Source organism: Telopea speciosissima, chromosome 5 (genome assembly GCF_018873765.1).
Source record: "Telopea speciosissima isolate NSW1024214 ecotype Mountain lineage chromosome 5, Tspe_v1, whole genome shotgun sequence".
Classification (NCBI taxonomy): Eukaryota; Viridiplantae; Streptophyta; class Magnoliopsida; order Proteales; family Proteaceae; genus Telopea; species Telopea speciosissima.
This window is the reverse complement of record NC_057920.1, coordinates 6,205,818-6,219,547: the sequence shown is the minus strand read 5'-3', so window position 1 is coordinate 6,219,547 and position 13,730 is coordinate 6,205,818. Positions and strand designations below refer to the sequence as shown.

The following is a 13,730-nucleotide window of genomic DNA, read 5'->3' as shown; positions in this document are numbered from 1 at the left end:
TAGAGAAACAAGGGGCCCATGGATGATGGACCCTACACACACAACCCGTGGAGGGATTTTTGTAGGGAAAGGAAATGGAGTTTTCTCCAATCAATTCCTAGAGGCTAGAAGGGGTGGGAGCAATGATACTTCATGGGCTTTAGAAAGAGAATTGTAGTTCACACCTTTGGGCTTTGTTACTAAAAAAGGTTTGGAAGTAGACATTGAAAGTTTTGTGAGAGAGAGAAATGGAAGATTGCGGTTAAACCAATCGATTCATTCTTTATAATTTGGCTTCACCAACCACCATTAACAATAAAATAAAACAACCTTAACTAACATGAAAATTTAAAGGGTCAAAGCATTCTTCTTTGAGACTTTAAGATTGGGTAGAGAGAGAGAGAGAGAGAGAGAGAGAGAGAGAGGCGGGTTTGAGGGAGTCTGGAGACCAGTCTATGTCAAGGACCAAGATCCTCTTTGGACCCCTCAAGGATTTCCCTTTTGCTGCTTACGCTAACCTTTTTATCCTACTTTTCTTTTCTTTTCAATTTAATCTTTTATTTAATACACTATGCACTCCCCACAGTGTGTAGCAGGTCGTGCGCATCCTGACGCACCCAGCAGCCCATCCCCGTTGGATACCTCATTGGGGATTTGGAATCATATATTGAACTTTTAAAATTTAAGGTTACATTTGGTGTGATTTCTTGGAATGCATTATGTATGATTGGAAGTACTAGGAATGATCGAATTAGAATTTGAGTTTTGACCAGGTCTTCCATGTGGAAGGGTGATTTACAAATGAGAAGAAGTTTCAAAATAACTCTTTTGTATTTCCTTGATTTTGTTTCCTATAAGGTTTGAACCATTGTTTAGTCTCACATTGTTTATGGAAGAGAATAGAGTGTCATTCATATAATATTATGGGAAGTATAAGGATAGTATTCTATGGAAGAGAAGCTCCCTATTCTCTCTTATCTCAGGGGTTTTGTTGACGGTTTATTTTCATACATGTGCGCACACGTATCAAATTAGTTTGTGGCAAGGCAAGGCCTTAGTGTGATTGAATTTTCTTTTTGCTCTGAATCAGAATTGCATTGATTTTCTTTTTACGGACATCGAATATGTACTGTTTGCTGTAGGATGAGGTTTTCCTGACATTGATTTGAATTGTTGAGCATTGGCCATAATGTACTCAAAGTCGGGGCTTGTCATGAACCTTTCCAACATGAACTCCATTCTTTCCGGCGTTGAACGGGGTTTTGTTGGCGTCATTCGACGTGTCGCCAATGTTGGCAGTCTCTCATTGTGTGTCGTTCAAAATACTTTGGACGCCTATCACTACTAATTTTCTCTGTCTATTCTCTTAGAGCCCGTTTGTTTGCCAAATAAATTGGGATAGGCAAAAATAAGTGGGAAAAATATACTATTTTTCCACAAAATACCAAAGATGTGTGTGTTTGGATACATGAGGTGGAAAACTTTCAAACAAGTTTATTAAATGCATTTATTCTTGTCTGGTGAGGTGGCACCCCTCTTTTTCCCACCCGAATCACTTTCTAAGTCCTACCAAAATTGGTAAGACTTTGACACTATTCATGAAAAAATTACTTTTGGATTTATCTCTCTCCTTTTCCTATTTCCTTTCTTTTCCATGGAACCCCACCTCATAAGCTCATATCCATTTCTTCTCTCCCATTAAATCTTACCCCACTACAAAATGTATATCTCATTATTTCCTTTCTTTTTCTTTCCTTGTCAACCCAATCCACAACATGTGGAATCCACCCTCACAAGTTTCCCATCTTTTTTTATCCAGCAAACAATCGGGGTCCTAGAGAGACATTCTTTGGCCTCCTTAGACATGTGTTTCCAAGGGGCATCGCTCCTCTATAAATTGAGGATGGCCATAGCACTTTAAATATAGATGCTAAGTGCTCTATTACCCCTCTCTATTTCATTTTTTGTCTATTTTTTTCCATTATTTTGGATGATTGATCGAGGACAACTTGAGAGTGTTCTAACACGGCCTAGTAAATAAGTACAACACTAACTATAAGCGCTCATGATTGTTTCATCTTGGGAATTGATTCACAAGAACCGTCTTACACCATTAGGGGTGAATACAATCTTAAGGACAGTGACAATGTATGGTATGGTATGAAACCATTTTGCCAAATCGAAACCAAAGCATTAAGAGTTTAAGACCCCCATAACAAAAACTACAGAAATCAATAACTACTTAGCTTAGTTGGTGAGCCATGGTGCGCTTCATGCCCATGCTCACCAAGAGGTCTCGAGTTCGAGTCTCTTGGCTGATATCTTATCCCCTCTCCGATTCGATCCCCCCCTTTTTCTATCAAATATATATGTAAAGCTCCCAATTACCCAAAAAAAAACTACAGAAAGGTTCGAGGCTTGAGGGAAGGAGTTTGGTGTCCAATCAGATTTGAGAACAAAAGAAACACACTTCTGATGAAAGTGAGGGCCCACCTTTTGTCTCTTTTCCACAATGAAACGGTGGGTTTAAGGATATTTAACTTTAGCCACCACCGGTCCACCACCCTTATTATCAAGTATTATTATTCCCCTTTGTTTATCTTCTACGTAAAGTTCTACGTTTCCTCCACCAACCGTTGGCTTACACGTGTTTCCGTCCCCACACTTGCTCTCCTGTTCTTTCTCCACAATACTGTCGAGAAATCATTATGATACCAATTTAAAGGACGTAAAACACCCTGAACCTTGCACCACAACAGTTCTGATTGATGAGGTTATTATGGTCATTTTACAGGAACAGTGGACTTGGGAGTTGGGAGAGGTTTGTTTTACGCATAACAGCTGCGTTAGTTGTTACGTTTCCGTCCATTTGTCATAAGCGTTAAGATTGGGAAGTTTTCAGTAAATTCGACAGCCGACTAGGGTGAAAAAGCCTATGAGTATGGAGGGGATTTGTTTGGCGGTGACAGGTGGAGGGTCTAAAGGCAGCCAACGTGGCATGTGCGTGTCAGAGACCCTTCCTCCCCTCCGACATCGAAACTCTCATATCATGTTGGCCTCAAACCCCAAAATTGCGAAAGCTCAATTAAGTATAGAGAGAAAACTCTCTCTTCCGCAGTGTGGCCTATGCCAGTATTCCTTCGTATGGGTCTATCTTTTTCCTCTTCATATGAAAAGATATCTTTGCCCTGTTATTTTGAGAAGGAGAGAGATAAACACATGAGAGTGTCGCATAATCGACAGAAAACTAATTCCCTTAAGTATATGAAGATTTTTTTTTCTCTTTTGAAGGGGGTTTGGTGGAGTTTAAAATAAAGGAAGTAATATTCTGTCAGGAGAGTGTGGTCTATACTAGCACTCTCATGTATCTATTTCTCTCCTCCTCAAAATAAGGGGTCATAGGCATCCTTTCATATAGAGAGGAGAGAGATAGACTCAAGGGAGTGTTGCCACACTTCCGGACAACTTTTTCCCAATTAAAGAATATTGGTCCACATTGATAAGGTTATCTGAATTCTGAACTAAAGCCCGAAATCAAACGACCTGTTGATAAATGATTCATGTCAGTTGATCGAGTTATTAATGGAACAATCGGTATAAGCGGTCGATCCCAATTGGTTACTGGTGTCGGTCAATCCCAATCGAGCACCCATTGGCTCAAGGCAAATATTATTAGGGCGTTCATGGTGTTTGGTTGTAGCCCGACACAGATAATCAATCAAGACTAATCGTTTAGAGCCCGATTAGCCCATTTATAGCTTGACCAACTTGTTTATGTCATATTTACAGCCCGTTTATAGTAATTAACCCCCTTAAAAACCAATTATATAAGCTCAATTAACCATGATTATGGGCTGATTGAATATAAATGTGTCCATGCCTAACTATGAGGTCCGATTAACTAAAATGATGCGGTAATAGTCCAGTGCCTTAAATTTGTGGGGGTGTGTCCATGCCTAACCCATGAGGTCTGATTAACTAAAATGATGTAGGACCTTAAATTTGGGGGACAGATTAGGCCTAATCAGGACCAAGACACTAGCAAATCAACCAAGGTCTCAAACTCAACCGAAGTAGAATTATTTCCAACATGCCCTTACCCTTATTCCGGGCTTGGGCCAGACCCTCTTGAGGGCATTGGCGAAAACACACGTTTTTTTTTTTCTTTTGGTGGTGGTGGTGGTGGTGGTGGTGGGGGTGTTGTGGTGGTGGGGAAGCAGTGAAGCACACGGTTGAAGAAGAGGGTACTGACTGCTTCACAGCTTGAGTAATCACAACAGTCTTTTGTAATCTTTATGGGGGAAAATTTTCTGCCCTGGTCGCTGCATCAGCGCAAGGGCCAATGTGAGCATACGCTGAAGCATCAAGGACTTTCATGGTTGGTGGGGCGGTCATTTCGCCTTACCTTGTGTTTAGGTGCAGGCACTTTGTTACCGGGAAGAGTTCTTTTTCTCAATCTTTATTTATATTTTAATTCATTGGGGACTGAGCAGTAATTTCAACCAGTTAACGTTCTTTTTCCTAAACAAATATACATCTTTTACATTGCCAAATTTAAACGAAGATATATATGTGATCCAACATTTTGAATTAAGGTGAAGGCAGGGTTTTAGTACATAGTATTAGCATCGGTTTCGGTTGCCGTCAATACTAATTGGATGAGACCGTTTTGCCCCTCAAAATACGGGTTTTTTTATTTATTTTTTATCATTTTGCTCTCCTTTTTTCCGCTACCAATATGGTATCAATTAAGTATCGGTATCGATCATGACTGTTCCGATCCCAATACCTGGAACTGTGGGTTAGGATGGATCTACTCTAACCAGCCATGAATAGCATGTTTAATATAAGGGCCATTTCATGTGGAAAAATTGCATTTTTGATATGTAAGATAAGGGAGCTTAGTCCCTACGTACACAGCTATGGTAGGAACCTTTCCCACACACCCACCTTAAAATGACAACAACTACCACAAGGGCTGGTAAATCCTAAGTCCCATGTTCACATGTCAAGTTTTAATAAAACTAGAGTTTGCCATGTGCCGGATTAAGCTTTGACAAAACAGGAGCTATGGGAGAGTGCATAGCAATAATGCTTCGAGTAGTATAAGCGTGAATGAACATATATGGGAATGCATGCTGATACAAAAACATTATTTGAATCAAAGGAGAAGGTTGGGCAGGCCACCGGCTTTCCTGGAGCTAGCAGACGTGCCCAATAAAGAGGGTGGGAGGGAGAGAGTAGGGAGCTCATTTCCATAGGGTATAGGAGAGCGACAATGGCGTTGTGCCCAGCCTTTAGGCTTTCCTGGAGCTAGCGGACGTGCCCAATGAAGAGGGTGGGAAGGGGAAGGAAGGGAGGTCATTACCATAGGGTATAGGAGAGAGACAATGGCGTTGTGCCCAGCCTTTACCCTGGTTCAATTAGGATTTGAAATTTGACATATGGCCTCCATGACCTCTCTATCCAATTGTAATAATAACCACATTAGGTATGGTAGGAACCATTTTCACATAAGATAAATATTTATGCGGGCAATGCATCTACAAAATTTCAATACCAACTTAAAAGTGAGACTTTTAGGTAATTAATTTTTATTTACATTTGTTAAATCCAATTCATATATGATAACCAAAATTGGCTCACTCAATAGAATCTTACCACTTGGAATGTATTTTCTTTAACAGATTAGATTCATATTTTATAAATAGAGAGTTTGCGTAGGGAAAAGGTATATTACTAGTACCCTCCCTCTCTCTCCTCTTCTCACGTACATTTTGTCTATTTTTTGTGATATTAGAGTTATGAACCGTAGTGTCTAAGGAATTATTCCGCTGCTCAATTTCTTTGTCAATAGTTGAATGTGCGGGAACATACTTAGTTTGCAAAAGGGTTGAGTGTTCAAATGACATATTCATTTGGAGGCAATGCAATTGTAATACAAGGAGGTAAACCTAGAACACTATTTTTAGGTTTTTTTTTTTTTTTTTTTTAATATTACTGTCCTAATGCCTAGAGGAAAACTCCATTGTAGAAATTTGATTTGGCACTCCCGCACTGCCTACAACTTGACCTTTGTACAAAGAGACACATGGACATTTCTGTGAAGTAGAGAAATGAGAAGAGAAGATTTATACACGAGAAGGAATGGTAAGAAGCTGCAGTTATAGTATCTTCACTATAATTATCACAACGGAGCGCTACATGATAATAACATTTTAAGGAAACGGATTGCAACGACAAGCGGGGGATAGAGGATTTTTATCAAGTGTTGAATGGACGGTTGGAATCTTAAGTGTGGTGGTGTACTGGGTAGTGCACCACACTTAAGAAGATAAAAATCTAGGGATAGAGAGAGATGTGTAGGGTGCCATTCATGATGGAGAGAGAAGGTGAAGTCAAACGAGCGATGGTAGATCACAGGTAATATTGTAGCGATAGATTGAAATACTTAAATGCCTTTCTAGAATTTAGCTCGTCTCCAGGGGGTCCAGCACGCCTAGGGGGCTGTCAGCTATTAAACTGTATCGCACACATCCGTAGACATGCACCAAAATATATGCGGTACAACTCAACCGTTGGATATCCCCTGAACGCTGAGCTCCCTAAAGATGATCCTGATCCACCTTTTTATGTGTACGTACATCCAATAAAATGCTGATGTATAAAATTTTATTACACATTATTAATTAAGGACGGAAGTTCTTGGCCATTAATTAATGTATAAGGTAATAAATATCATTCTTTGTAAGAAGAGAGAAGAAGAAGTAGGGAAATGAGGGGGGTGACGTCATCCAGTGGGGGTCCTTCATTCCCTCGACCCACGCGTAATCAAGCAGACCTCACACCCACAGGACTGTCTTTTTATACCTCTCATCTTTCTCTCCCTCTCTCTCTCTCTCTCTCTCTCTCTCTTGCTTTCTACTTCGTTGTCTTCTTCTTCTTCTTAATATTTCTTTCTTTCTTTCTTTAGGAGTCCATCTCCTTCTTCTTCTTCTTCGTCATCTTCTGCAGCAGCCAAACGAGCGAACAGTGCGCGATACAGTTTCTTTCTCTCACTCTCTCAGGTATAGAAGCGTCATGGAGTAAGTGATCATCTTAAAAACCAAAAAAAAAAAAAAAAAGCTCTGGTGTTACACAGACACATAAGAACTAGATCTCGCTTCTCTTGTGTCTTGTCTTGTCTTGATCCACAGGTTGATCTTCATTCAGAACCTTTTTGGACCAAATAAACTTTCATTAATTACAGCATTCATTTTTTATCAAAACCTCTTCCCGTCTCTTTTTTCTATTTTTCTCATTTTATTCTAAAAACAAAAGAATTCTTATGCTTTTCTTCTTCAGATGCATTCATGCTTTTGATCGGATGTAACAGTTGAATCGTCTGCTAATATTGAAACAGATCAGTCACACACAAATCTGATAACAATACATAACATCAAATTCTCTCTCTCTCTCTCTCTCTCTTGATTGCTAGCTTGCTCTAACGTATGCATCTGCATTTGAGTTCATAAAATGAAGATGTAATAGTATCCGGAGATGTATGGGGTAAATTTGCGGACAAATGATTTGCTTTCTTCACCAATTTCCGATCTTGCTAATTTTCAGTTCCTCTAGATGATCTGAAGTATGGAGCGCAGCTCTCCAGAGTCTAACAACATATTCTTAGATCTCTCTCTCTCTCTCTCTCTCTCTCTCTCTCTCTCTCTCTCTCTCTCTCTCTCTTTCTTTCTCTGTATAAACTCACAAAACCTAGACTCAAACTGATCAATGAGAGATTAATTATTTAATGATAACAAAGTAATGGATCGAAGGAACTCTTCCCGAAATTTCCTTTCAATGAAGTCTGGCATTTTCAGACATTAGTATTTGAATGAAAGAAAAAGGTCAGACATTGCCATGGAAATTCTCGACAAACAGACAGAAATGTCAGAAACATTCTCCTGCTGGAGCTGCCATTCATTCATTCTAAGAGACTGGAAGAATCATCCCTCCCTCTCCCTCCTCCTACTTTTTTCCCTTAATTCCTTTTCGGTTTCTGAGCTGCAGGCTTGCTCTCCAATGAAAAGGTCACTTTCTTCCTCTCTTTTTTTTCTTGTTTTGCCTCTCAACCTTTTCACCTCCAAGAAACGCGTGCTAATTTCTGCTCACGTCACCCTCTTCCACAATTTCCTAATTCATACAAACCAGCGTTTTAGTTTGGTCCCTCTCTCTCTCTCTCTCTCTCTCTCTCTCTCTCTCTCTCTCTCTCTTGGTTTGATAAAAATCAAATCTCAAATTCAAGGAATATTTATATGTCAATGTTGTTACTCAGTTTAAATTTTACATTTAGTTATTTACTTTCTCGGAGATGACACGATTGATGGTGTACCAATAGTTCGAGCTTTTAGGTGAAACATTAGCGAATATGATATCAGAGTAGAGAGGTTCCTGATGCTTCCCCTTTACCAAGGAGTAGTAGAAATTAGGGTTAAAAGGGTGTAAGGTTAAATATATATTAATATATCCTTCTTATCCTCTGATGATGAATCATTTACACCATTCACCTTCACAAAGACAACATTATTAAGAAGGACAGCTGCTTGTCTGTTTCTCCAGTCCTGCAACACAAGACCCTCTCTAAGCTTTCCAACCTCTACTTGGATTTTATCAAAAAACCCACATCTCATGATTCTGTTTTCTTCCTCTCCCTCTTCTCTTCTGTTGTACCTAAAAAAATAAACACGCGCTTATTTCCTTTTAGATATAAATGGTGAGTGTCGGTCGGTCATCACCTTATGATTATGATTATCTTTCACACCAGATGTCGTGTCTGCATTTGCCAACCTTCTTCTCTCACCTTCTCTCTTCTTCTTCTTCTTTTCTTTTTTTGACCTTTTTCTCTCTTTTCTTCCTTTCCTTCTGGTTTTGGGTTTTCTCTTCTCTCTTTGTCTTTGTTATGATTTAAAGATGATGAAACAAAGAATTGTGTTGATAAATTTGTTGCAGTACTTCTACTTCTTCTGCTGGTGGTGTGGCCTTGATCTCTCGTCTTCTTCTTCTTTGAGTTCTTCGTGTTCGAATCACTGGTAATGGAGACGATGGAATCCTGCGTTCCACCAGGTTTCAGGTTTCATCCCACGGACGAAGAGCTTGTTGGATATTATCTAAGGAAGAAGGTGGCATCTCAGAAGATTGATCTCGACGTTATTAGAGACGTCGATCTGTACAGAATCGAACCATGGGACCTCCAAGGTATACATATAACAGATTTAGGGTTTTGATCTCAGTTTTTTTTTTTTTTTTTTTTTTTTAAGGTAGAATTAACACTTTATTGATAATCACTCGTGAAGAGAGGATAACATATCTCCTGAATCCATGGATCGAAATTGGATCAAACCGTCAGTAAATCATGAGTCTTATTGCCAAATGACATGACCACAACCACTGATAAATCTGGAATTTCATCCTCTCAAGTGTGGTGCATGGTGGCGACTGGCACTTGAGAGGATAAAAATCAAATGCACAAGTGAGGTGCACCGTCTGATGCACTCATAGATAGATCAAGATTTGACCTTGTTTGAATTTTGTAACAGAGAGATGCAGAATAGGGTATGAAGAGAGGAACGAGTGGTATTTCTTTAGCCACAAGGACAAGAAGTATCCAACAGGAACAAGGACGAATCGGGCGACCATGGCTGGGTTTTGGAAGGCAACTGGAAGGGATAAAGCTGTGTATGATAAGATGAAACTCATTGGCATGAGGAAGACTCTCGTCTTCTATAAAGGAAGGGCTCCTAATGGACAGAAAAGTGACTGGATCATGCATGAATACAGGCTTGAATCCGAAGAAAATGGTCCTCCTCAGGCAAGCAACTCAAACTTTTACAGTTTACTTCACAACTCACTTGCTATAACAATTAACAGATCAAGAACTAAGCCTTTTCAGATTTTCAGATATAGTATCATCTTTAATTTTCTCTCTTTAGCTCAAAGAAAACCCTAAAATGTTTATAGTTTTAATTTGCTTCTCTCTCTCTCTCTCTCTCTCTCTCTTGAATGCATTAGTTTTGGTTCATATGAATAATTGAACCCTATCTCTAATGTTGAGAAAGCAATATCATATTATTGATTTTTTGCTTATTTCTGGATACTAATTGTTATGGTCTCATTATCAGCTTTGGGGTAATCTAACACGGAATCACTTTAATTTCTAGTTAACCAATACAAGAAATGAAGTTATCAAATTTTCTTTTTACTATTTTAGAAAAATTAACTCACACCATCTCAAAAGACAACTTTTCTTTGTGATATTTTAATTAACACTATTTAGGCATTGTTGAAGTGCTTTTATTCAATTATTTTGTTGATAAGAGTTTGTCCAAGTTTATATGATGAGATGCTTTCCTATATTGTCACTAGCTCATCCCTAGCTATCTTCTTCTATAACAACCATATCCTCCAAATAAAACTTCTAATTATTCTCTCTTAGTTTTTTTGAGTTCAATACCTTTAATTTAAGCAATGCTTCTACACTTCTACTCTTTACTCTTTATCAAACAAAAAGTTTTAACAACTAAGAAAGTAAAGATAAGGGAGGAAGAGACAGAGACTACAAAACAAAAAAGACTGATTTCTTAGTTCTTGAAACCTAATCAAGATGCAAGAAAACAAACACGCGATTGAAAGAAAAACAATCATACAGTCGAAACACAAAGATTTACATGGTTCAACAAGGTTGCATACGTCCATGGTGAGATGAGAACTGTTTCACTAACAATGAAGATATAGGGTTACAACCACTTGTCTTCACACCTCCTCTTGTTTTGAGCTCTCTCGTTAAAAAATCATAGAGAAACATATATAGGTAAAATTTACCAAAATACCATATAACCCTAAACCCATGTGACAGAATACAAGACATCCTTGTTAAGAATTAATAATGCAATAGAACAGGCCTACTGATAATCACACACACACACACCCATCCTTACGAGATAACACCCTATATATAGCGTCTGACAAAGTACAATATAGAGAAACCCTAATCCCCGAAAGTACAAAATTGTCTCTCCCCATGAAAGCAAGAAACCCAAACTCTTCCTTCCTGAATTAGATCAGGCTTCACCAATAACAATCCTACCCCGTCCCCAATACTCTCTCCCCATGAAAGAAAGACACCCAAACTCTTTCTTCTTCTTCTTCTTGGTACAGCAACTCATGATCATTCCTTTTTTTTTCTGTGTTTGGTTTACAGGAAGAAGGATGGGTGGTTTGCCGAGCATTCAAGAAACGAACCAACTGCCAAACAAGAGGCAATGAAGGATGGGACTCAAGTTATTTTTACGAAGAACAAAGTGTTATAAGTTCCATTGTTGATCCCATGGATTACATTCCAAGGCAGCCTCATAATTTCCTGTGTAAGCAAGAGATCGAAGCAGATAATTTGAACTTCTTGCGTTCCCATAGTTTTGTACAACTTCCTCAGCTTGAGAGCCCAACTCTACCATTAATAAAGAAGCCAAATCTGATATCAATGATGTCATCTGAAAATAACAAAGAAGATGAAGAGGGTGGAAGAGGGTGCAATAATGACACAGAGAAAGTAACAGATTGGAGGGCTTTAGACAAGTTTGTTGCTTCCCAATTGAGTCAAGAAGATAGATATGATGGTGAAGGGATATCAAGCTTTGGAGATAATCAGAATTCAGATATGGCTTTGCTTCTGTTGCAGAGTACAAGTGAGGAAGGGAATAAGTTAAATGGGTTATTGAGTTCTGATGCAGACTGTGACATTGGAATTTGTGTATTTGACAAATGAAGAGATAATGGAGAAGGTATGGATGGGTTGAAGATAAAGAGGGACTAAGTGCAGATTGGAGACTGGAAGGTGTGTTGTTATTTTTATTTTTTTTCTTTGTTCATCAAATCTCTATTTTTCGATGCTTTAGAACCTATAATTTTGTAAAATTATTGTTATGGATGTGTGGAAGAAAAATCTCTCTCTCTCTCATCAAATGCTTAAAACGGCTAGTTGGTAATGGTGGAACTGAGTGAGTGAGTCTCTCTCTCTCTCTCTCTCTCTCTCTCTCTCTCTCTCTCTCTCTCTGTCTGTTCATTAGAACACTAAGGTTGTGTTTGGTATGCATTCTTGGAATGAATTTTAGGTCTCTTTCACATTTTCGGGCGATAAAAACAACTATTTTTATCATCCAAGAATGCGAAATCGACCTAGAATGCATTCCAAGAATGTATACCAAACACTACCAAAGGCTGCATTTGATATACATACCAAGAAATCATACCAAACGCAGCCTGAGTCTTTCATCCATGATTTTAAACGTCTGGACTCACTATTTTTTAACATATATTTGTCATCACATCTTCTCAATCTCAACATTTTGTGGGTCTCGGGCATCCCAACCCTTTGAAGAGCCAAGTTAAAGAGAATAAACTATAATACAACTATACTTTGAAAGTGTTTAGAATCGTATAGTGGACTTTTTAAAAATAAGGATGTGTTTGGTATATGATTTCTTGGAATGCATTATCGGTCTAGGCTGTGTTTCGTGTGCATTCTTGGAATACAGTCTAAAATGGATTCTAAGTTTATGTTTGGTAATTTTTTCGAAATAGATTTTGGGTCTAGAATGTATTCTGAAGTCTCATTGTTCTCTATTTTTAGCTTTAGAATGCGTTTTAGTCTTAGAATACATTTCATGAATGCATATCAAACACAACTTAAATTAATCCATGTAATCCAAAATTTCTAGAAATCTACTTTCATATGCATTAATTAAATTTCAAAACTCTCTTGAACCCTTGTTTCAAATTTAAATGAGTACCAAAGCCCAAGAAATAAAATAATTTAAAATAAATAAATCAGAAAATTCAGAAACAAAAAATTTATTCCAATGATGAAAAATCATGTTAATTAATAGAGAAATTCACTTTTCCTAGAACTAGAGATATAGAATTTTGAAGCATATAAAAATGTGTTATTTCAATTTAATATAAGTACTGTGGTGTCATAAACCTAGCTATGGAAAAGCACCACAAAGACACAAACAGGATTAGAAGACATGATTATTACTACAGGTAACTAGGCTAGAGGTGAATGCATGATTCTTCTTCTTGTCTAGACCAACAACTGCATCAAAAATTACAATGGTTTATACCCTTTAAACTGCAAAATATTTTTGAACAATCATATCTTCCTTGTCATCATTTGTCTTTTATTTTTCTCTCTTTGAATAACTTTCATGAAATGTACCACAATAGGGAGCTTAAAGGCCGCAATTTTCCCTAATAAAGAAAAATGGAGAAAGTTTTTCTTATTCACCGCGCGATGATGGTCCACCACATCATCCTAGAATTCACAAACCGCTATAAGGCATGCAAAATTTACAACTGGGCTTGGAATGGGGAGTGTTGGACCTAATATTTCTATGTAGTGAATAGGCTAATTAATATTTGTATTGTATATCATATATTATTTGTGTATTATTATTGTGGAAAAAGGTTCTCTGAGCAAGCCGGGGAGGGTATGCTAGCACCCTTTCTCTATCTCTGCCTTCTTCACTTGAAATGACCTCCCTGTTCCCTATTACTAAATCGTTCCATTGCCCTTCATTGGTGTGCTCCTCTTTCCCACTCGCTTAGAGAGCCCTCTCCTATTATTATTGTAAAATCGTTCCTTCTTTGATTTCGAAACAACGTTCATTCATGAATGGTGGATACACGTTCCGTGCCACGTGTCTGCCTATAACGCT

At 38.2% G+C, this 13,730-nt stretch overlaps 1 protein-coding gene across 1 annotated transcript; it reads left to right on the top strand.

Moving 5' to 3' along the window:
• Positions 1–8,992: 8,992 nt before the first annotated feature.
• On the top strand, positions 8,993–11,896 carry LOC122661108 (NAC domain-containing protein 37-like). The gene is made up of 3 exons (XM_043856426.1): positions 8,993–9,213; positions 9,555–9,826; positions 11,216–11,896. The coding sequence occupies exons 1-3, from the start codon at positions 9,051–9,053 to the stop codon at positions 11,777–11,779; spliced, it is 999 nt and encodes a 332-aa protein (XP_043712361.1). The 5' UTR covers positions 8,993–9,050; the 3' UTR covers positions 11,780–11,896.
• The last annotated feature ends 1,834 nt before the right edge of the window (positions 11,897–13,730 follow it).